General features: G+C 45.6%; 1 protein-coding gene across 4 annotated transcripts in view; it reads left to right on the top strand.

Moving 5' to 3' along the window:
* The window catches only part of Ttc39b (tetratricopeptide repeat domain 39B), a 108,848-nt gene that overhangs the window by 47,688 nt on the left and 38,173 nt on the right, over positions 1-22,987 (top strand). For all 4 annotated transcript variants that reach the window (XM_028873288.2, XM_028873289.2, XM_028873290.2 and 1 more), the window contains 4 exons: positions 9,871-9,963; positions 17,529-17,636; positions 19,953-20,084; positions 20,969-21,045. In XM_028873288.2, coding sequence (XP_028729121.1) covers positions 9,871-9,963; positions 17,529-17,636; positions 19,953-20,084; positions 20,969-21,045 — 410 coding nt within the window. The remainder of the gene's footprint in view (positions 1-9,870; positions 9,964-17,528; positions 17,637-19,952; positions 20,085-20,968; positions 21,046-22,987) is intronic.

The raw sequence follows: 22,987 nt of genomic DNA, 5'->3' as shown, positions 1-22,987 counted from the left end.
AGTCCTCAGGAGAGCCAAGCCAGCCAATACCTGCATCCTTTCGCTCTTCTGCATCGGCGATGGCCTTTTCCCGGCTCACTTTCTCCGTCTGAAGTCTGATCTTTGTGATCAGAGTTTCGGCGTCATGATTTCTGAGATGGAGCTCGGCTTCTTGAGAGGCCAGCCTGGCTTTCAGATTTCCCACCTGTGAGGCCGTGGTTTGTAGTTTCTGGATGCCATTGCCCAGGTGTTCCTTTTTCTGGTGGACCTCTTCTCTCTTCTTCTTCAGCAGGCTCTTAAACAGTGATATCTGCTCCAAGAAACTCTTAGGGGTAGTGTAGCTGTATCTTCTCTCGTTCTGGTAAAAGCAGGCACTCATTTCCCTCACGCTGGTGTGAACGTGTGCCATGAAAAGGCCAATAGAATCTTTGTGCTGTGGCTCAATGCCCTCTATGTCTTCAGTGAAGCTCCTGCTGACCGACACCAGAGCCTCCTGCGGCCATGCATGAAACCAGTCGATAGCAGTGCAGTTAACTATGGCTGGGAACTTCCGGGCTCTGCCTCGCAGTGTGGGGCCAACCGGTGAGAAACAAAACACCATTTTGAGCTGTAGTCGGACTCTGGCCAAAAAGAATGCCCAACAATTTTCCCTGGAGTCCACCATGCCGAGACCACGGACTTCATTACGAACCCCAGAAATTATCTTGTCTGTATCTTCATCATTGAACAGATCCGGGATATCACCCGATGCCAGCAAGTCATTAATCAACACAAGGAAGCTCTCGTCTAGAACGTGGGCATCTGTCAGCAGGAACACGGTGGGCATGTTCTTGGCTCCAGTTCTGACGTACAAATTGGCCAGATCTACCCGAAGCTCTTGGGTCCCATAGCCTTCAGTCAGAGTGATCTGGAAGACCTCCAAGCTGCAGATGTAAGCTGCCAGCCGAGACAGGCTCTGCTTGCCACTGCCCCCAACTCCAACCAAGAGGGCGTGGCCTTGAGGGGTCCGAAGAATGCGGCTGATGCGGCACACATGCCGCATGGCGTCTTCAAACAGCACCAGGTGCATGGCAGAGTGCAGCTCGTTGTAGTTGTCTACCATTTCTCTAAGAACTGCCTTCAGCCCTTCCCAGTCCGTCACGGGCATGTAACGAGGGTCTTCCTCACCACTAGCAAAGTGGCAATAAATAAGGGGCTGTCGCAGCAGCGTGCTGTCCTCAGCACCTTTAAAGTACTTATGGGCAGCTTCCACCATTTTCCTCTGAAATAAGTCACAATCATTTGTGTCTATCAGTTTGTCTCCATACACACGAGATGATTCATGAAGCCACAGACGCATTAAATCTTCTGGGCATTTTAAACACTCAGGAGAAGCAAACAAAATCCCCTGGAAGATATTTGATAGGTCTCTCAGATTAAAAATGTAGTGGAATTTAACAGCTGTGGGTACAAAGCTCTCTGCCATCATCTGATGGAACGCTATCGTTGCCTGGATCAAAGAGGGGCCAGTCTTGAGAACTGATGAGCAGAATGCTTGCTGCTGGAGATGGAAGCTGAAGATCTGGCCATAGATGGTTGTCAGTGCATCCAGCGATGGAAAGTTGAAGGCAAACACCGTGAAATGTCTCTGCAGCCTTGGGTTGACCGTGAAGCTGCCCACCATGGGATTCATGCAGGCCACGTACTGGCAGCTGTGGATTTCCTTAAGCGTCACCTTCTGGCGATCATACCAGTGTCCATAGTCAATGTGCTGTCGAAGCAGTGCGTGAGGCTGGACGGTGCCATAGACGTCCACTTCGGGCATGTTCAGGTCATCAATGAAATAAACCAGTTTTTTATTTCCTCTTGGACCATAGTTACGACCAGCTTTTTTCTCTAGAGGTTTTTCAAGAATTCTCTGCAGCGCTGCTGATGTCGTGTAGTAGTTGAAAGGCACACGGGACACTATGTAGTCCTCAGGGAGACTTGCCAGGGTGTCACTCAAAAAGGCTGTTTTCCCCACTCCTGAATTTCCAACTAGCATTAGGGGTTTGCCTTTCTCAATCAGCAGCTCAGTAAAATACCTAAGACGAGTTGTCTCTGGAGTGTGTACCAGAACTGTCTTCAAGGGTGTGTCGACATCCATGGTGAACTGAGGCACCTTGTCAGTCCAAGGCAAGAATTTTTTAGTTTTGTGGTCCAGGTAATAATCAAAGATGGTTCCCTGGGATGGAAACTTCACTGCTTTCATTTCTTTATGCCACCATCGACTAAAGTCGGCCTGATAATCAGAAAGTTGATCTTTTAGCAGAGTGCCTCCAAATGCCCAGACACAAGCAAAGACAAAATAGACTTCGTAGGCTTCTTTGGGGCTGTCAGAAGGTACATTCTCAGGAGTCAACAAACACTCCAAAAGAGTACAAATAGTCTGCACCAGGCTGCTCTCCGGAATAGAAGTGATGGCTTTAAAGCTAGTTCTTAGCTTCTCCAAGCACACAGGAACATATTTATCAAAAAGAATAGTTAAATTGGCCTTTTCTGACTGATGCCGTCTTCTGTCGATCCAACTGGCCACATACGGGTTCCAGCCCAGATCCTGCGGGTTCACATACAGAATGCCAGCTCTCGAGACAGTGGCTGGGGTGGCTGTTCTCAGGTGGTGGGTCTCAAACAGAAGCCTCATGGAGGGTGTGAGGGCCACTCGCTCATTGCTGGCCAGGGTCAGCACCTTGTTATCATCCATGACTGTGTTCAGGGATTCGATCCACAGAGGGTCAATATCCCCATCCAGGACTATCCAGGTTGGCCCATCGTGCCTGAGATTCGCTTGCTCTCGCAGAATGGATGAGAAGAGGCCATCTTTCCATTCTCGGGTAGCATGATGTATGAAACCAAAGAGTTCATCTGTTGTTACAGCCTTGGGATTTAAGTCACTCCAAATGGGTTTCTGTTTCATATTAACATATGTTCTATTCAATGTTCTCAAAATCTTGCTCTTCCCGGTGCCTGCATTTCCAACCACGAAGATGGAGTGTCGAACGGCCAGCAGCTCATCAAGCTGGACAACTTTGAGGATGAAGCTTTCTTCGGGCTGCAGGCGGAGTTCCAGGGTGGACCGCTTGACCATCTGTTCAAAGTGTGGTTTCCTCTGCCGGGGCACATCCAGGGCTGGAAACAGGTCACCAACCAGGCCCAGAAACACCGGGACATCGTCAGTCACTATTTTAGGCATATTGAAGTCTCTCAGTGATCTCATCAGCACCTGATCTTCGGGTCTATTTTTATCTCCTCGTTTCAGAGAGCCGGCTACAACCAGGACAGACTTAACAGCTCGAAGTCCCCAGTCATAGTGATCCTGCTTGGACAGGAGCTCCTCACAGAGCGTGTACAATGAAATGAACTTTCGGGCCAATGAGCGTGCGTCCACGAACCCTTCTGCCACTAACATGATTTCACAGATCAGCTCGGTGTCAGGGGCCACCATGGCACAGGGTCTGAACAGAGCTTTGAGATTTTCTGGTAATTCGGTTCGGCCGGCGTACCCTGGGTTCATAGTAATAAATATTCCAACCGACGGCTTCAGCGGGATCGTCTCTCCAAGAAATACAAATCTCCTTTTCCCGTTTCTGATGGCATCGTGGATCATCTTCACCTGCACCGCCACCACGGACAGAACCTCCACAGCAATGCGGTTGAACTCATCAAAGCAGCCCCACGCTCCTGTCTGCACCAGACCTTTGTAGATGTTTCCTATGGACCTGTAGTCCATTTGCTCTGAACAGTTGAATACATAAACCATCATGCCCAGGGCACGACCAAGGTCTTTGGTGGTTTCCGTTTTCCCTGTTCCAGCTGGGCCAGCCGGAGCCCCGCTCATGGTCAGATGAAGGGATTGCGTTAAAGTGATGTAACACCTTCTGAGAAATCAGTTTTGCCACCACATCCCTGGCATGGACATCAATGGTGCAGATGGTCATGATCTTTTGCCGGTCTCCAGGTGAAAGGTCTCCCAGAAGAAGTGTGATCAGTGTATTCAGCTGTGAAATCAACTGTATGGCCGTGGCAGGCTTCTTGCTAACTGTTCTTATATCTTAAAGTAACCCATTTCTAGAAATCTATACCTTGCCACGTGGCTCGTGGCTTACCAGCATCTTCACATGCTTCTTGTGCTGGCGGCATCTGGCAGTCCTCTAATATTTTCTTATTTCAGGGTATAACAGTTATGTTCTTATCACCCTGTGGCTTAATCAGTTTTATTTTCTTGTAAAGAGTCAGGGTGAGAAGGAGGGAAAGGTTGGAAAGATGGTCTCTGATTTGATAGTGGTGATGGCAGGTGAGATGTGGGGAAGGCTGAAGGGTAAGCATGCCGAGTTCTGGGCTCTTTGTGTTCCTTCTCTCTCTCTCCCTCTTTCCCCACGGTGTATTTGTTTTTGATTTAAAAGAAAAGATTTATTTGTATATATTCTCTGTGTCTGTGGTATAAGCATATGCCACATGTGTGAGTTCCAGGACAGCCAGAGCAACACAGAGAAACCCTGTCTTAAAAAACAAGACAAAGCAACAACGACCAAATAGTTCTATGTAATATTTGAAAATTAGAGCGATGCTTAAGTCAGTAATAAAAAGGCAGATAACCCAATTAGAAATATGAAAAGCATCTGGATAGTTCTCAAAGAAGATGCACAAATGGCCAAATAAGTGCCTTAAAACATTCTTAATGTCATCAGCCATTAGGCAGTGCAAGTCATAAGCACAGAGCCAGGGCTTGGCTCCAGTAGTAGAGTGTTGGCTGCACAAGCATGAGGGTTTGTGTTTTATCCCAAGCAACCGGTGTACACACGCGTTCTAAAAAGCTCCAACTCCCTAAGCAGTTACCGCACTCACCAAAATGACAAGTATTTGTCAAAATGTAAAGAAATTAGAGCTGCCATATTTTATTGGTTAGATTATAAAATCATGTAACCACTTCGGAAAACAATTGGTGAGAATTCTTCAGTGTCAAATGTAGAGTTATCATATGACCTCTCCTATTATAGTCACATCAAACTTGTACATGAATATTAGTAGTAGCATTCTTCATGATGTACAAAAAGCGCAATGTCCCGTACATAATGAAAAAATGAAATGGTAACCAAATTTGGCATATCTCAGCTGTGGCATATTACTCAGTATTAGATAGGGTGAGTTATTGTTACCTGTTCCATACAGCATGAATGAATCTTGGAAACATGGAAAGGGGAAAAAGCCAGTCATCCAAAACAGCATATATGACAATTGACTATTGCCCAGAAAAATAAAATATACAGATGCAAAAGATTAGTGTTTGCTTAGAATTAGGGGTCGTGAAGGACATGGAGAATGACAGGAAATAGTTTGGTACTTTTGGATGATAGGATGCTGTAAGTTAGATTGTGATGAGATAATTGGATACTTCTGGGAATTATATCTCAAAAATCTTTTTAAGATGTTTTAAAAACTAGAGTGTTCAAAACAGTGCAAAATGCATATTTTCCTTATATATTAATATCTGTAATTGAAATATACTGTGTGGCCTTCTTTAGTCACTGTCAATCAAATAAGAATGTTTTTTTTCACTATTTGAAAACATGCTTTCTAACATAAGCATAGCAGAATTAGGATAACTGTAGAACTAAGAAGCATTTAGGTAAAATTTAAAAGTTGTGAGACTGGAGAGATGGCCCAGAGGTTAAGAGCACTGGCTCTTCTTCCAGAGGTCCTGAGTTCAATTCCCAGCACCCACATGGTGGCTCACAGCCATCTATGATGAGATCTGGTGCCCTCTTCTGGCTTGCAGGCATACATGCAGGCAGAACACTGTACACATAATAAGTAAATCTTAAGACAAAAAAGTTGTGCTAATTGTGGTGGGTTACATTTAAAAATGGATCAAAATAAAGATTTAGTGTTGCTCTTTTACAATACATGGATGTCAGCACAGTGTTTATATAGTGATAACCTTTAGTGAATAAAATAAGCAAAGACTTGAATAAGTCTCTGTATTAGTCAACTTTACATCCCTTCAGCAAAACACCTGACATAGCTAAGTCATACAGAGAAAAAGGTTACTTCGCCCACGATTTTGGAAGTTCAGAGTCCTAGATTAGGCAGTCCTGTTAGTTTTGGCCTGTGGTGAGGGTGGCATATGGATAGCATATCGTGGTAGCTTGTGTGGGAACATAGTTACATCTTGAACAGGAGTAGAGAAAGGGATGGACATAGCAGATTTCTTCCTTTCGTAACATTGAGTTCTCTCACTGATACACCCAGTGATGTAAGGCTTTCCCACCAGATCCTACCTCCCAAGCGTCCACCACCTCCTACTTGGGACCAAGTGTTCAATCACAATGGACTTTGGAGGGGGCAGGGCAGACTCAAGCCATAGCAATGTATATAAATGTAAAAATGTAGTACTATAAAGGGCATCTTTTGCATGAAATACAATATTATAAAGGGCATTTGTAATAATGTAGTGGTCTGAATAAAAATCCAGCAAGACTTTTTATATAACCTTATAGTATAACTTTATAACTTTATAATAAAAAGATTCCCAAACACCAGTTAACAAAGCAGATGACTCCTGTCTGTTGACCTCCACTTATCAGAAAGCTGAGAGGTAATGGTGAGTGTGTGAAGTGCAGGCATCCAGGACCAGGTAACACACAAGAACTTGCCCTGTCTTAGGGGTTGCAGCTTAGTGCAGCATTGTCAATAAATCAGCTCATGCCTCAGGCTTGTTGATCAGCAGGAAGATCATTGAGGTGATAAATGCTCCCCAAAGCACTTGGGGGAACTGAAGACAAAATGTTGATAAGATTTATGAAACACAAAACTGGCTTATTTGTTACGGTGATAAAACCATAACATTTTCAGACATAAATTATTTGTGTATCGATTGGAGTAAAATAGCTACAAGTTAATGTCAGGTTTTTACAAAGATGTATTTTATGTGTATGAATATTTGGCCTGTGTGTATGTATGGGCACCATATGTGTACCCTGTGTGAGCCTGATGTCTCCAGGAATCAGAAGAGGGCACTGGGTCCCTGGGAATCTGGAGTTATGGATGCTTGTAAGCCATCACGTGGGTGCTGAGAATCAAACCTGGGTCTTCTCTAAGAGCAACAGGTTAACTGCTGAGCCATCTCTCCAGCTCGAATGCCCCATTTTCTAGAATATAGATGTTAGTGGTAAGTGACCAGCCAAGCATGGGCAAGCAAGTCTCTAGGGAGTGAATTTTCCTGCCAGTGCTGTAGGATCCTGCGAGGACTTCAGTCTCCTTTGTTGTCTCATTTCTGAGCTGACAAATGGCTGGAGGATGGGTTGTTGATTGCCTATCTTAGGAGAAAGGGAGGGATTGGGGGTGGAGGTTAAATGTAGCTCACACTGTACCCAGAACCATATTCCAGGTATAATATAATGTACTGTGCTATTTTCTCTACTTTGTACATTTGGAACATTTCTAGTTTTTTTTTAAAAAAGGAGAAAATAGATTCTGAGGAAGTACAGACAGGAATTTATACTGAATGAGTTAGGTGTGTAAATTCTGAGTGGCTGCAGACAAAAGGCCAGCATGGCATGTTTGGTTCTGTGCCCTGTCTGGCTGTGGTTTTATAAGCTCTCTGCTACCTAGAATCCTAGTTGTCTGCAGGACAAATGCTGTTTACTTGCGTTCTCTCTCTCTCTCTGTCTCTCTCTCTCTCTCTCTCTCTCTCTCTCTGTCTCTCTCTCTGTCTCTCTCTCTCTCTGTCTCTCTCTCTGTCTCTCTCTGTCTCTCTCTCTCTCTCTCTCTCTCTCTCTCTGTCTCTCTCTCTCTCTCTCTCTCTGTGTGTGTGTGTGTGTGTGTGTGTGTGTGTGTGTGTGTGTTTCAAGACAGGGTTTCTCTGGCTCTATTCATCCATTTATCTGTCTGTCTGTCTATATATTGTTTTTTTTTTTGGGACAGGGTTTCTCCGGAGTGCTGTGATCAGAGGTGTGCACCTCCACCAACCAGCTCATTTGCTTGCTTGATGAGAGTCTTGGTTGGGAAGTGTCATACTGAAAAGGATGTAATGGCCACCCAAGTCCTAAGGGAGGCAGGGATCTGCACTCTCAGTATCCGCAGCCTGGTTTCCTTCCTGTTTCTCTGGAGGTCTCTCCTGCCACATCATTGGCATCCTTCTGGGAAGGCAATATATCCTCATTACTTTGCCAAGTAATTTTCCTATATTGCAGAAGAAACTGCAGAGGGAGAGCTGGAACAGGGAAGTTAAGGAGCTGTATGGAGAACTGTGTCTTCTGGTCTTAAGAATGAAGTTTTGGCTCCTGCCACAAAAGATGACACACCCTTGTGGCATATTATGACCAGATCCCTGGAGGAGCCCATGGAGAAGGGGAGATGGGTAGACACACATGCCTTACCATTGCTATTTGCAAGTAAAGTGTGTTACAGAGCATCCACCCTAGAAAAGCAACTGACCCTGAGCAAACACTGGTGGTTAAAAGCACAGTTGGTGGCATGATGGGCTGGTTGTGATATTAATGTAAAATTTGAAACAGAACTCTGGGTAATTTAGTGTGTAAAAGCATAAAGGGTTAGAAGGATGTAATTTGAACTTTTGTTAGCAGACTCAGGGCTGGCCACTCACCTAAGCCAGTACTTAGGTAATAAGAAGCTGGTGGGAACGAAATTGGTTTTATTGAAGAGCTGGCATTCAGGGCCACAGGCATGGGCGCATACACCTGTGACCTGGCACTTTTGAGGCTGAGGCAAGGGTTGTGTTCAAGGCCAATCTGGCTATAGAGCAAACTTTTGTCTTTAGAAACAAAACAACAGTGGTGCTGGAGAGATGGCTTACTGGTTTAGAAGATTGGCTGCTCTTTGAGAGGACCTGAGTTGGATTCCCAGCACCCACATGGCAGCTCCTACCATTGTAACTCCAGTCTCCAGGGATAAGATGCCGGTTTCTGGCTTATGGCTCTTACCAGGCTCTCACACATGATACATAGATATAAATGCAGGCAGAATACCCATGTGCATTAGACAATAACAGCAAAACCCAACATCCTAAGAAGATGGGTACCTGCTGTCTCAGCTTGGCCTTATGAATTTAATAAATATTGTAATGAAATATGTATAGCTTCACTTGGGAAAAATGTCTGAGTTAGGCATGGTGGCTCATATTTGTAATCTCAACACTTGGGAGGCCATGGCAAGAAGATTGCTGTGAGCCTGAGGCTGGCCTGGCTACCTGGAGACGGACCCTAACTGAAAACAAAACCAAAAAACCCTGGAAGATCATACATGCGTACGAATGATCTGGGTCAAGCACAGTGACAGACACGCTTATGATCCCAGGATTTGGCAGACAGAGTCAGGAGGATTGCTGCAAGTTTGAGACCAGCATAATCTACATACTGAGTTCTGGCCAGCCAGGACTATGTAGCCAGCCCCTGCCTATCCTCGCCCCCTTCCTCAAAAAAGAGGGGGAGGGGAAGAAGTAAAGAAAAAGGATGCAAAAGATAGCAGGCTGTGGGTGATTTCAGTGTGTTGTTTGCATGTTAAAATATAAGGAGAACCAGTCTCCTGGTGGCTTTTCTCTTTTTTTAAGACAGTGTTTCTCTGGTAGCCTTGGCTGTCCTGGAACTCGATTTGTAGATCAGGCTGGTCTCGAACTCACAGAGATCTGCCTGCTTGCCTTCCAAGTGCTGGGATTAAAGGCGTGCGCCACCACCGCCCAGCTCCCAGTGGTTTAATTTCAGGAATGTTTAGCATGAAGTAGAATTAAGTTGAAGTAGAGGTGCATTCTAGAAAATGATTGACAGGTGTGTATTGGTGTGCACTGTGCTCTCACGCTTGTGCAGCCCCTTCTCACAGAACAAAGAACTGAGACCCTCACTGCTTTTTAATCCACAGGTCTCCCTCGGACATGGCAACAAGTGGCTTTCACTTCGTACCGTGTGACACCAAACGGGCATCCAGACAGCTTGGAGCATCTGCTGTGGGCAGGTCAGGAGACTGCCAGGGATTCTTAGGGGACTGCCGTACACCAGTAAGGTGGGGTGGGCCTAGGCAGTCAGAGCGTCCGTTTCGTGAGTTAGAGAAGAGGATGCAGCAAGGGGACTCAGCAGGGTAGTAAGAGCGAAACTGAACTACACTTGGGGACACAGCTTCTTGTTTCCAAAAAAAAAGCATTGCTTTGTGTGTGTGCACGCTGTGTGAGAGTGAGGACCACTGCACATTTGTAGAGGGTAGAGGACAACTTGCAGGAGTTAGTTCTCATCTTTCACTGTGTGGGTCCGGGAAATTGAACTTGGCTCTTCAGGCTTGGTAAAGATACTGGCTTATCTTTAAACTGTAAAACTTTCGTTTGGTTTGCTGAAGTGTTTATCTGATTATTATCTTTATTGATAAAAACTTGGGAGTCAGATATCGGAGTAAGAACCCAAATGATCAGAGAAGTGGCAGAATAGGGACCAGTGACCTTCTCTCTCCCCTTCCTCGATCCGAAAAGGCTGAGACTCTTTCTAAGCCCCAACCTACTCTTCCTGTATCTCTGTATGTCCTCGGTCCTCCAAAATCTCTATGGTTAATTTTGATCATCTAGTTAGCTAGCTCTGCCCTCTGATTCAAAGTGAACTTTATTGGCAGTCTCGGTAGCGTCACAGCGTGATCAAAATATCCCACAACGGTTTGCTTTGTTTGTTTGTAGCTGGGCAGGCCTAGAATTGGCTATTAGGCTGAAGAAGACCTTGAATTTCCTGATCTTTCTGAATGACATTCTGGGATTACAGGAGTGGGCTTCCACACCTGACCCATAATAGATCTTTAAAACTTGTGTTGTATTACTATTATTTTTCTTCCTTTTATTTTCTCATGACCTTGGCTTAAAAATACATTTTAAGAAATGTATCTGCTGTAAAAACTCAGGAGCCACAGAAAGCACAAAGAGAATGGGATATAATATCAGTATTTGTACTCTTCTTAAATTTACTAAATTGTTTAAATTGGGTCATGTCACAATGTTCTGTAGTCTGTTTTTTTAAACATATATCATTATGTTTTCTTCTTTTTTTTTAAGATAATTTTTTATTTTTATTTTATATGCATTGGTGTTTTGCCTGAATGTATGTCTGTGTGAGGGTGTCACATCTTGGAGTTACGACAGTTGTGAGCTGCCATGTAGGTGCTGGGAATTAAACCCAGGTCCTCTGGAAGAGCAGTCAGTGCTCTTAACTACTTGAGCCATCTCCCAGCATTGTATCATCCATTCCTTATAGGTATTTTTACAATATCATATTTACTTGCCAATCATTGTCCTTTCTAATTTATTCTAGAATTAAGTTATCAGGTTTCTGAACATGTAAGTTGGGTTTTTTTAAAGTGTGGTGTGTGTGTGTGTGTGTGTGTGTGTGTGTGTGTGTGTGTATGCGCGCGCGTGCACACGCTAGTGTACGTACCATGGTGTGTGTGCTGAGGTCAGAGGACAAGCTCCCATGTCATTCCTCACTGTCCGCGTCACACAGGATGCCTTTTGTCAGCTGCTCACTGCAGGTGACCGGCCGCAGGCTCTGAGGCATTGCCTGTGTCCACTTCCTGCATCACCACATCCGGGTTTACACGGGTCCTGGGGATATGAACCCCTGCTGAGTCCTTTACCCACTGAGCATTTCCTTAGCCCTAAGTTGTTGTTATTTTATGAGTTTCAAGGCATTTTTGTTTTGTCTTAATACCCGTGATATTTGAAACAGGGCTTCTCTGTGTAGCCCTGGCTGTCCTGGAACTTATTTTATAGACCAGGCTGTCCTGAAACTCACAGAGATCTGCCTTGCCTCTGCCTCCTGAGTGCTGAGATTAAAGGCGTGCACCACCATGGCCTGGCTAAAATTGTTTGTTTGTTCGTTCGTTCATTCATTCATTCATTTAGTATTTTCTCTTCTTACTTACAGGTTTGTGGAGCTTTTAAGTTTATATATCGGGTCTTCATTTTAAATTTCACATTTGGAATTAGCTATTACAAGTGTGTTCATTATACTTATGAATTTGGTAAATCGTCTTTGTTTGGAAGGGATTGGAGGAATGGAGATAAAGTTGGAAATAACTTGTAATAATCTTAAATTATTTTCCACATTACTTTTTAAAAATTCCAAATGCTCCTGCTCATGGAAATATGAGGGTTTTTTCCTAGAAAGAAATATTTCCTTCTCATAGTTATCCTCTAATTCTTCTGTTTCCTAGGTAACTACCATGTCAGCATTTATAAAGCTGTGTTTGAAAAGAACTGAATGCAGTGGTAAATAAGGTCAGAGCTGGACTGAGGCTGTGGCCCAGGAATCTTAACTAACGCCCCGACCACAAATGCTGTTTCTGGAGACAGCATAATAAAAAAGGGAGTGTTTGGAGGGAGAGGTGACCAGGACAGAGGAGCTTTGCTGAGAGAATGAGTTCTAGGAGAGCCACAGATGTGGGGGAGGGACAAGGACTTGAGGGTGGGTGAATTCCAGAATATAGTCTACAAGGTAGATGTAAAGAGGCGTGCATGGATGCAGACTGGAAAATGAATGTCCTTTGCATTTTGTGGTTAATTGTTGAGAATGGAGGGAGTTGGCAGGAGCCAGGTTCTGGTGACAGATGTCAACTCTTGAAGTTCTTGCAGCAGGCAGGGAGGGAGGGTGTGTTAGTCAGCTTTTGTTACTATAAAGACTACCAAAGGCAGTCAACTTAGAAAGGCTTCTGTGTCTCCCAACCTCAAGTCCTGTCCGTGATGGGCCAGCCCCCTGCTTTTGACCCTATGATGAGCTGCACATCATGTACATGACAGAGCAATTGCACCATGGCCAGGGATGGAGACTGGAGGAGGAAGTCAGGGCACCACAGTCCCCTTTAAGGGCATCTCTCCATCACCTAAAGATCTTCCACTTGGGCCCCACCTTTTAGAGACTTTACCATCCCCAGATAACACCTTTGTACACCAACACTTTAACACGCGGGTCTTTGGGGACATTCCAGATGCAGGCTAGCAGAGAAACCATGGTAGGACACAGAGCAAGCCTGAGGGAGAGTTATTTCCTTGTTTAGTTTGCTTAAGTAAAAATGAGTGAGATTTGTGCATGTGTCAGAGTTGAGAAGAGGAAAAGTTAGATAGACACCCAGGAACATGTGCAGATCAAATGTGAGAAATGGTGTAGAGATGATTTTATTATGGTATTAACACTTGCAGATTTGGGAGCCTTAGCAAAACTGAATGTCCCCATCCTCTTCCTCAGAAGATACTCTACTGAGGTCAGTGAAGCCTCCAGCCTTTCAGAAGTCCGTGGGCGTGGCTGGTATTTGGTGGCACAGGAAATAACCAGCTTACTGCCTGTGTTGCTGCTCCTCAGCTGACCCTCCTCACAGACACCTGCCTGCTCCTCCAAACATGTCACCAGTTCACAAACAGGAAGCACTAGATGTCCTGTGAATTGATAGGGGTGCTGCAGCTGTAGTTGGAAGGCAAACACCCCGGTGCTCTGCCCTTTTGTGATTCCCTCTGCCCTGGTGATTGGCCCTCTTGTTTGTTTAGTGTCAAATCATTTCAATGGTGCTGGTTTCTTTTGATTCTCCCTCAACCTAGAAATAGGAGAGAAATCTTCCCATAGAGGGATTTGATGCCTAGAGAAGTACATGGCTGCCAGCTAAGATACTTTGTGGCTCTGAAATTCTGAGTTTGTATTTATTACTGGTATCTTTAAAGGGCACCAGTGATGAAATTACTGTACGGTTTGTGCTTTTACTTCCAGTTTCTTAATAGACTAGTTGCTGAAGTAGTTGTGTTAAGCATTTTGGAAAAATGAGGGGAAGACTCCTTGTTGGCCCAGACTTTTCCTGTCACCTCATCCTCTTACTGTACCCGTAGTTAGAGAGGAGACATGCTCTTAGGTCTTCACACAGATAGCTTTCCATGCAAGTGGGCTGCTGGAAAAGTTGTTCATTTTCAGATCCTAAGGGTGAAGTGTATCACAGTCGTTGTGATGTATTTGAGGAATTCATGAAAGCAGGAGTCTGGGGCCTCAGGCTAAAGGGATGGAGAGAAACCTCTTACAGATCTATTTACTCCTCACTTGCTAGCATGGGTACCACTTCAGCCCATGTGGGTACAAAGCAGACTAGTGTCAGTTACTAATGAAGGCTGCTTTGGGAGAGTCTCAGCATCATGAAGGAAATTATGGCCACTGAGGAGGCAGAATTCCAGAGACTGTATAGTAGGGTGAGGTTCCCAAATGGTTAAGTCATTGGTTGTGGTGAACTTTTGAGTAGAGGCCAGTGTGAGAAGAGGGGGCTTTGTTTGGATTGTCTGGTAATAAAGGCAGGCTAGAGAGCCACTGCTTGTCAAGAACACAATTTCAGTGTTTCAGGGTATATAAAGTTCTGGAGATAGCACAATAGTGTGGGTATACTGGGTATTGCTGGACCATACTCTTTAAGTGGTTCGTCTTCTCTTCCATGTTTCCATTTGATTTGTCCCCGCTCTAGTCAGTGCTAAGTTGTTTGCTATTATCCAGTTGAGTGGGTATGTGAACAGATGACTCTGAATTATTGAAAGCAGTTCTTAACAGAATAATGGTACTAATAGCTGCCACTATCCAAGGACTTCTGTCCAGACACTAAGCACATCACATGTATTAATAGTGCAGCTTATAATGTGGGCGCTTTTGCTGGATACATCTTATGAATTAGGACACTGAGAATCAGGGACGAAAAGTGACTTGTCATGGTCCTATGTAGGATTGGGGTAAGGTCAGGAATGGAGCCAAAGGCTCTGACTCCAAAGCCAGGATCCTCATTCACTACAAGGCATACAGCATTTACAATCAAGCATATTGAGTGATTGTTAAAGGGAGAAATGGAATTGTGATGTAAGGGATACTATTAGCGTCATCCCAGATATTTGTTAGACATTATTTTGTATGTTTTTAAAAATGTAAGACTAAAATAACCATTCTGCCTTATATTGGCATATCATGTAAATTAGAACTAGGACGGAGTCTTCACTTTGCCAAGGATACATGGCAGGAACAGGCAGGGCTCCAGCCGGTCTAGAATGTGAGTGTGTGAGTGGAGCATCCAGAGCTTTGCAAGATTATACACAGCTGTTGACTTCAACAGAGCAGGAACACACACAAAGCATGCCATAGCAACCATTGCCTCTGTTTCTTTCAAACAGGTTGTGGGTTGTGAAAGCCACAGAGATGGGCTGGGGCTGGGGTGGGGAACGACTCTGGGGAATGGAAACACTGACTTTTACTTTCACTTCTAGTTCAAGATTCTTTTCATTCTGTCATGCCAGGCTCGAGGGGAACCCCATGCTGATGAACCTTTCAAGATGCCTGGTTGTTTTTAAGAGTCTTGCTCATTGTTCTGGTCTGATTGGATAGGTTTGGTTGGGAATATGTTTCCTGGGCCTGTTGAACTTATGTGGCAGCCATGGGCAGCCATTTTTGTTCTTAATCTGAGAAGGCGGTGTCAGGAATATCTGTTTTAGGGAGAGAAGTCCGAGAGTGGTATAGAGGGTGAATTAAAGCAGAATTGGGCTTTCACTTGGGCCGATGCCAGGCCTCCTGGGTCAGAAGCTTTTGAGGGTGGGGTCCAGCAGTAGGCACTAACAAGCTCTCAAAGGTGTGTCTAATGCCTGCTTAGGACTGAAACCATGAAGTCAAAACCTCTGGCATCAGGAAGGTATTCTTGGGGAGAGCTTTAGAGCTCTGAAGGGTTAATCTCCATTCGTGGCGTGGCCTTGGGAGCAGAGAGGGATGCGTGTCTCCAGGAGGAAACCAGAGCCCTTGGTAGGCAGTACTGGCCTTCTTCGGGGAGTAGCCATGTTCGGTTCCAGGCAGACCTCATACAAAACAACTTTGAAGGGGTGTGACTTGTTTGTTTGCCCTGGCCTGGGACAGGTGGAGTGGATCCTCCAGATGGCAGCTGAGATGTGGAGGTGGCTCTTTGTTGTCAAGGAGAGCATCCTGGTCACATCTCATTTCCTAGTAGTAGATAATGAGCTGCCATCTTAGAACTGAGGATGGGAGGGGCGCAGAGCAGGTGAGAGAGAAGCTCGGAGCAGCACTCAGCAGCAGGAAAGGAAAGAAGATTAGCCCCGGATGGCCCGGAGCTTGATGTGTAGATCAGGCTGGCTTCTCACTAGCGAACTTACCGAGGTCTGCCTGCCTCTGCCTTCCGAGTGCTGGGACTAAAGGTGTGTTCTACCTGACCCGCTAGGGGACAGGACTTCTGAGACTATGCACTTCCCTTTGTTCTTAGAATAGATTCCACCCCCCATGATACTATGTTTCTGACATTGGCCTAGTTTCTGTCATGGCTCTCATTTTCTGTCTTGCCTGCTGCATATGCAGCATGGAATTCTTCCTCCCCCGAACCCAGATATTCCCATGAGTCACCTCACTGTAGAACAGTTAGGGAGCATCTCTGCATCACAGGTGCAGATTCAGGTGCTCATAGAGTCAGGCCATCGTGTGTGACCTTTCCCCCCAAGCCCTCATCTAATTAGTGCCTACTGTGGGCGGTGTTTGTCGGTTGATCTCTGCTTCACAACAGCCCAGGAAATAGATGGCCATGTTCCCATTTTACAGATAAGAAAGTTGAGGCCCAGCTATGTTATAGACAGAGTTGGCATTGGGACTTGGAAAATGATGCCCCAGAATGTGGTAGCACATGCCTAAAAGTCCTAGTGCTTAGGACGCCAAGGCAGGTGGGTTACCATCAGTTCTAGGCTGGTCTGGGTGACTGTGAGTTGAAGGTCAGGGCTACAGTTACAAAAGAGATTGAAAGAAAGGAAGTCAGAAGGAAATGGGAGGTCAGAGAGACATGGTTTTGAAGCTCCTGCTTTGAGAGTCAGCGCGTCAAAGCACTGTACTTCGGGGTGCCGTTTCTCTCTCTTTCTGTTTCCCTCTAGAAGACCAGGGCGGAATCTTTGAATGCCCCTGGCTGATGAGGGAAATGGTTCCAGGGAGAGTGCAGTGCTGTGCGCATCCTCCTCACCTCCTCACCACTTAGGAAGCTGAGCCAGAGGCTGGAACACCAGAGTGGACACTGCCTGCAGCCAGAGGCCTTTGCCTGGAAATGGGCTGCAGCGTTTCATGCCTCTAATTACAGCACTTGGGAGGATGGGGCAGGGCAATCGCTGAGAGGTCCAGGACAGCCTGGGCTCTAGTGTCAAACTCTGTTTCAAAGCGCAAACCCAAAATTAATGAAATCACTGTTGTCTCTGTGGCTCCACCCCCCTCCCCTCTGCGTAGGTTTATGTGTTTTTAAGTCTTAAGGTGGGCACTTTGGGTACCCACTGTCCATCCTGCCACGCACCTGTGTGTGCAGTGCGTGTGGGTGCCTTCTCTCCTGCCCAGCTGTTTCGTACAGACTCAGAGCATCGGCCTTGCGGAGGGCCGGGAAACTCCTTTGCCCCAGCTTTGGGAAGTGGCCAAGGGGGAATTGCAGCCGGCCGCCATAGTCCCCTCCCCTACGCCTTGGGACAAGGTGCTAATAGTAAAAGTCACAAAAACTATGTCTTTTTGTCTTTTCTTCAGTTCATCAGCCAAGGTGGATCTCAAGAGTGGTCTGGAAGAGTGTGCGGAGGCATTGAACTTATTTCTAAGCAACAAATTTAAAGATGCCTTAGAGTTGCTTCGTCCATGGTAAGTAGCTCTGTTTCTCGTTAGATATTTTTCATGTGTTTTTCTGATGTCATGTTTCTGTGTTAATGGATCTGTATCTGCCTCAGTATTTATAATCTAATTGGGTTGAGACCCCCTCCCCATCAATCAGCTTTAGAGAGATGTCTTTTCAGATGTAGCCAATAGGAAATTTCTGATGCTTATTATTGGTCTCCACACTTGCTCAGGTGTTGTGCCTGATTTTGGAGGCCCGAGTCTGTCCTCTTAAGTGAAGTCTCCACATGAGCGCTCCCTCTATCGCTGGCCAGCGTTTCCTTAGAAATGGGCAGGGGAGTAACTAGAGAAACCGAATCCCAGTGCTAAAATCAAACTTAAGATATTAGGAATGTGATTGAGACCCCCTGCTTCTGTCATGGAAGTTACCAGCACTGAGTTTTGCAGGCTTGGCATTGCGCTACCCCACCTGCTCACCGGCCTCAGCTCTGCATGGGATGGACTTTGCAGAACCCATCCTGTCTTCAGACTCAGCTTCAGAGAAGCTGAGATCTTTTGTAATTTGCTAGAGGGAGACTTGATGCTGAAGTTGGGGAATCGGATCCCTCACGTCAGGTGGTCACCGGTGTCCCTCAGACTTTGTCTGCCATCTTCTGGACCACGGCTTCCCTTCGCCGCCGGTCTGCTGGGCTTTCCCGCTTGCTAGCTCGCTTGCCTTCTGACTCAGCGTCTTTACCTGTCTCCTTTATTCTTTTTTTCAAGCAGATCTCCTTTTCCTCTCTACCATCTGCTTATAGAATAGGATGAAGATAAATTTAGTAGTTTCCCAGTCTCTTATCTTTATGCTGTTTATCACTGTTAAAATTCCTCCTTTACCCCACTTGAATGGGAGGTTTGAACTGCCATTGATAACTCTGGGGTGAGTGGGCAGCGCCCTCGTTCAGGACAAAGGCTCTTTAAGCTCTGTCCAAGGTGAAAGGAATAATGTTGCATGTGCTTCATAGAGCCTAGGGATGTTGAGTCATCCTCACAACCCCACATTGATATTTCAGACATAAATAATCAGCATAAGAGGCTTTGAGGGGAACTAGCAGCCTCAGGCTGTCGTCCCAAGCTTGATAGCCTCAGCTCTCAGGATTTCATCAGGAGTTCCAGGTATTAGACTTTGTCATGACCTAATTGATTACAAAACTCTTGCTTCCTCTTGGCTTTGGCTGGAGAGGACATAATAGGCCTTTTTTTTTTTTTTTTTAAAACTTTCTTATTTTTTTGTGTCTTTTGCATCATGCATCCTGATCCCGCCCATCTCCCGTTCCCTCACATCCACCCTCTACCCCTGCAACCCCCTCCACAAAATAAAACAAAATAAAATTTAAGATAAAAAAGAAAAAAAAGGGGAGGAAGGCAAAATCTCGTCATGGAAGCTGCTGTGTGACACAGTGAGTCACGCAGTGAACTCTTTTATCCATACGTCTTTACAGGCAGGCATTCATCACAAAGAGTCTTTGGTTTGATTCGAGGCAGCCGGTCTCTGCTACACTATGGACACTGGGCCTCCAATGGGACTCTTTCTGGACATCCCGTTGCTGCCCTGTGTCTGAAGGACCCACCCTGCCCCCTGCCCCCACCTGGGCTCCAGCAGATCCAAGATGGGGTGGATGTTGGGGTGGGCCAACACATAACCCTGGTTCTTGGCCTGGGTAGTTGCAGGGTTGGTCAGCTCACCAGCTCTCCCTTGTCCTCACCACCAGGGTGAGCTCTCCAGCACTGCCCTGGCTAGTTCACCCCTTGCAGCAGTGAGCAAGGGTGGGGTCCATGTGGAGATAGCAGTTTTAAAGGTGTCTTTTTTCCCTGTATCATGCAAAAATTTCAGATTTCCGTTTTGGTGTTTTTCTTTTTTGTGAGAGGTTTGTGTAGCTCAGGCTGGCCTCAAACTCAGAAGGACCTTGAATTTCTGAACTCCACCTCTCAGGATGCTAGAATCAAAGTTGTGTGCCACCAAGCCTCACTCATTTCAGATTTTAGGATGGTATGTTGCCGCTATCCAACTGGAAACATGGGTTTGCTTTCAAGCTTTTTCTAGGACCGAATCTACAGGCTGCCCCCTTGTGCTGAATCAGGGAAAGGCATGTTGTCGGCAGCACTTTATTCTGTCGTGTGGGTTTAAATCGTACTTGAGTTTTAAAGCAGGCCTTTCAGAGCTTGTATCATTTCAGTAACAATGGAGCAGAAGTCAGCGTGCATGGTGAGGGTTTGGTATTGCTGGTGTCAGGAAAAGCCCGGACTTCTGTCTCTTTTCCTTTCGTTGTGTTGAGATGTACTAACTGTCTGTGTTCTCTCCAGGGCCAAGGAGAGCATGTACCATGCCTTGGGATACAGTACCATTGTGGTGTTGCAGGCTATCATGACCTTTGAGCAACAGGACATCCAGAATGGCATTTCTGCCATGAAGGACGCCTTGCAAACCTGCCAGAAGTATGACTGAGTAGTTATTATTTGAGTTGAGACCCCAAACCTTCCTGCCACAGTGCCAGGTGGATGCAGTTTGCTGAACTAAGGTCTCTGTGTTTGAGGCTGGCCAGAATTATGCAACAGGACTTCCGCTTCGAGTTTCTTGGCCAATTCAGTTCCATGCAGTGGAATTCAAGAAGTCCTGTGGGGATGTATAATATGGCTCCCACTTTAGCACCTGTACCCACTGCTGGATACATGGTCTGAGGGAGGCTTCAGAAGGGTGAGCAGAGAGCATCTTTCTAGGTCTTTTGAGGTAAATGAGTTAAGAACCGAGTACCATGTCAGGTCAAGAGGGCACTGTGCTTGCTCTATCTGGGAGAAACCACACATTTAGAAGGGAATTTTTATTTGCCTAAGGATGCATTTAGATACTCTTAGTTGGTCAAAATGAGAGAGAGTGTCAGTTTTAAGCTCTAATCTTCGTGTAAAAGGCCTTAGTGAAAGCTGTTATTTGTACTGGTGAATTTTAATGTGGGTAAGATGAATCTCCATGTAATTATGTTGTAAACCCTCAAATGAAGAGCATTTTCCTAATCGTGCACTTTAAGCCCATTGTTCACCCGTGGAGATGCTTACCACAGATATTCTGCTTTTAGCCAGGAAAATGCGGGGAGGTTTATGCAAGGTTTGTCCTCGGGTGTGTGGGCTCCTCTGCACCATGCTGGGTGGGGTGAGTGCTCACGGCTGACGGTGCAGGACCGGGCGGGCACTGTGTGTGTGGCCTGGGGGAGGAGGGCTTGGCCTTGCAGACCGGGCCTGGGCGGTCCAGCGTAACTGACAGTGAGTGACGCTGACCCAGCCTGATGCTGGTCTCCCCCCCCCCCCCTTGCCTTTCTTTACTGCAGATACAGGAAGAAATGCACAGTGGTGGAGTCTTTCTCAAGTCTCCTGTCTCGGGGGTCGTTGGAACAGCTGAGTGAAGGTAAGGGTGTTGAAAGCTCGCTCCCCTGTCCTTTCCCTGTCCTTCATCACTGAAGCCGGAAATGAGGGACCCTCCTTTTCTCTTCCCCGCGCCGCTCACATCCGACGCCCTCAGCTGTGCACACATTTGCTGTTATTTTTTTTTAAGCAGTGGACCACGTGTGCTCTGATGTGATCTGGACCCACATCAGGGTGTGTTAATGCATTTTATCTGTTCAGAGCTGTACAGTCATGAACAGGATGGTACCACAGTATGCTGTTTGTTTTTTTTTCTCACTGAAGGACAGCTTTAATTTTTCCATTTTTAGCAAATATTGCTGCCCTAAAATCCTTTGTACATGTCTTTTTATATCTTTCAAGTATTTCATGAGTCAGTTTCCTAAAAGTAGAATTACTGCAACTCAGGGCTTGAAATTTTATACTATTTATAGATACTGGGTTTTTTTTTTCCTCCCCAAAATCCTGTATATTTAACCACCTTGCAGAGTTTTATTTTATACAGACTATTAATATTTTTCCAAGGTGAAAGTACTTTTTTTTTTGTTTTTGAAACAAGGTCTTCCTATGTAGTTCCCACTGGCATGAACTCGCTCTGTAGATCAGGCTGACCTTGAACTCACAGAGATCTACCAGTCTCTGCCTCCAAGTGCTGAGATTAAAGGCGTGCACCGCTGTATCTGGGTAGTTTTTGTAACTTGAAAAATGATAATGCTCGTCTACATAGCAGATGGAGATGTTGGAGTCCAGGAATGTCTGTAGCACTCGATCAGGTAGATGGGAGGACCATCGTCGGTTGTTTCCTATTCCCAGTAAAATGAGGAGAGAAGTGGTGTGACCAGCCCTGTAAAGAAGGGTGGCCCACCACCAAGGAGCATCCAGGTAATCCTGTAGGAGCAGTGCTGTCTCAGGGGAATCTGTGTCCATATCGTCCTTTTCAAACTTGTCCCGTGGAAGAGGGAGTTAGCACAAAACCCTGGAAGCAGCCATAGCTGGATGAAGCAGACACAGCAATAGGCATGGCTGTCAGAATCGTCAAGTGTATGCCGCACACCTCGAGTGCGATTTGTCACGGGGCTTTGTTTGCTTTGTAGGCGTGTTATCAGCTTGTGTGGGACGTTGGAGAAGTTGTGCACATTTGAATGATGTGAGTTTTGAGTGTTGGTTACAGTTGAGGATTGTGACACATCACGTCTTTAGGACTTGCTGGGAAGGAGGGCGGTGTTGACTCGAACATGACAGAAACAGATGGTATTTTGTTGGTTACTGCAGGCAGTCGAAACTGTCTTCTTTTTCATTAGAAACTGACCTGGAAGCAGCTATAAGAAAAAAGCTGGTATTAGTAGGCCTAAAGTCTTCCAGAGCTGATCATGGAGATGAAACTGGCCCGGTGTGACTCTGGTCTCTGTATTCTGCCTCCTAGCACCGTCCACATGGCTTCTCCCCTGGGGCACTCACTCCTCTTTCCCCCTTTTTCTGTGTGGTATGAAGGTGATATCGGAGAGTTTTAAACCTTAGTTTTGGGAGGAATGACTTGGTATTTTTGGTGTGAGTGTAAATAATTTTAAAATGCCATACTGCTCTATTTTTAAAGTGTTCTCTGTCTGCAGATGCACTCTTGCTGCTTTCCTGAACATTAGCCGACCTAATGTGTTTAGCTGACGTTCACAGAGAGTAAGTGGCCAAGGTGACCAACTCTGGAAGCAGCATTGAAACTAGTCTGCGTCCCCTAGCCACAACTCTGCCCACTGTCCCCATGTTCTCCTGTAGGGGAGTAGAAAACATCTTACATGGATGATGGAAACACTGAATTGTCACATCTAGAAAACTGAAGATTATGTTCTGATTTTTCCTCCTTGCATTTAAGGAAATCTGGACTTGGTATTAATTATTGAAAAATTAACAGGCCCATGTCTGTAGCTTATTCTGAACATGTCTAGACTGCT

The sequence above is a fragment of the Peromyscus leucopus genome, chromosome 2 (genome assembly GCF_004664715.2).
Source record: "Peromyscus leucopus breed LL Stock chromosome 2, UCI_PerLeu_2.1, whole genome shotgun sequence".
In the NCBI taxonomy this organism is placed as follows: domain Eukaryota; kingdom Metazoa; phylum Chordata; class Mammalia; order Rodentia; family Cricetidae; genus Peromyscus; species Peromyscus leucopus.
The sequence above is the reverse complement of the archived record's forward strand: the minus strand, read 5'-3'. Positions and strand labels throughout refer to the sequence as shown.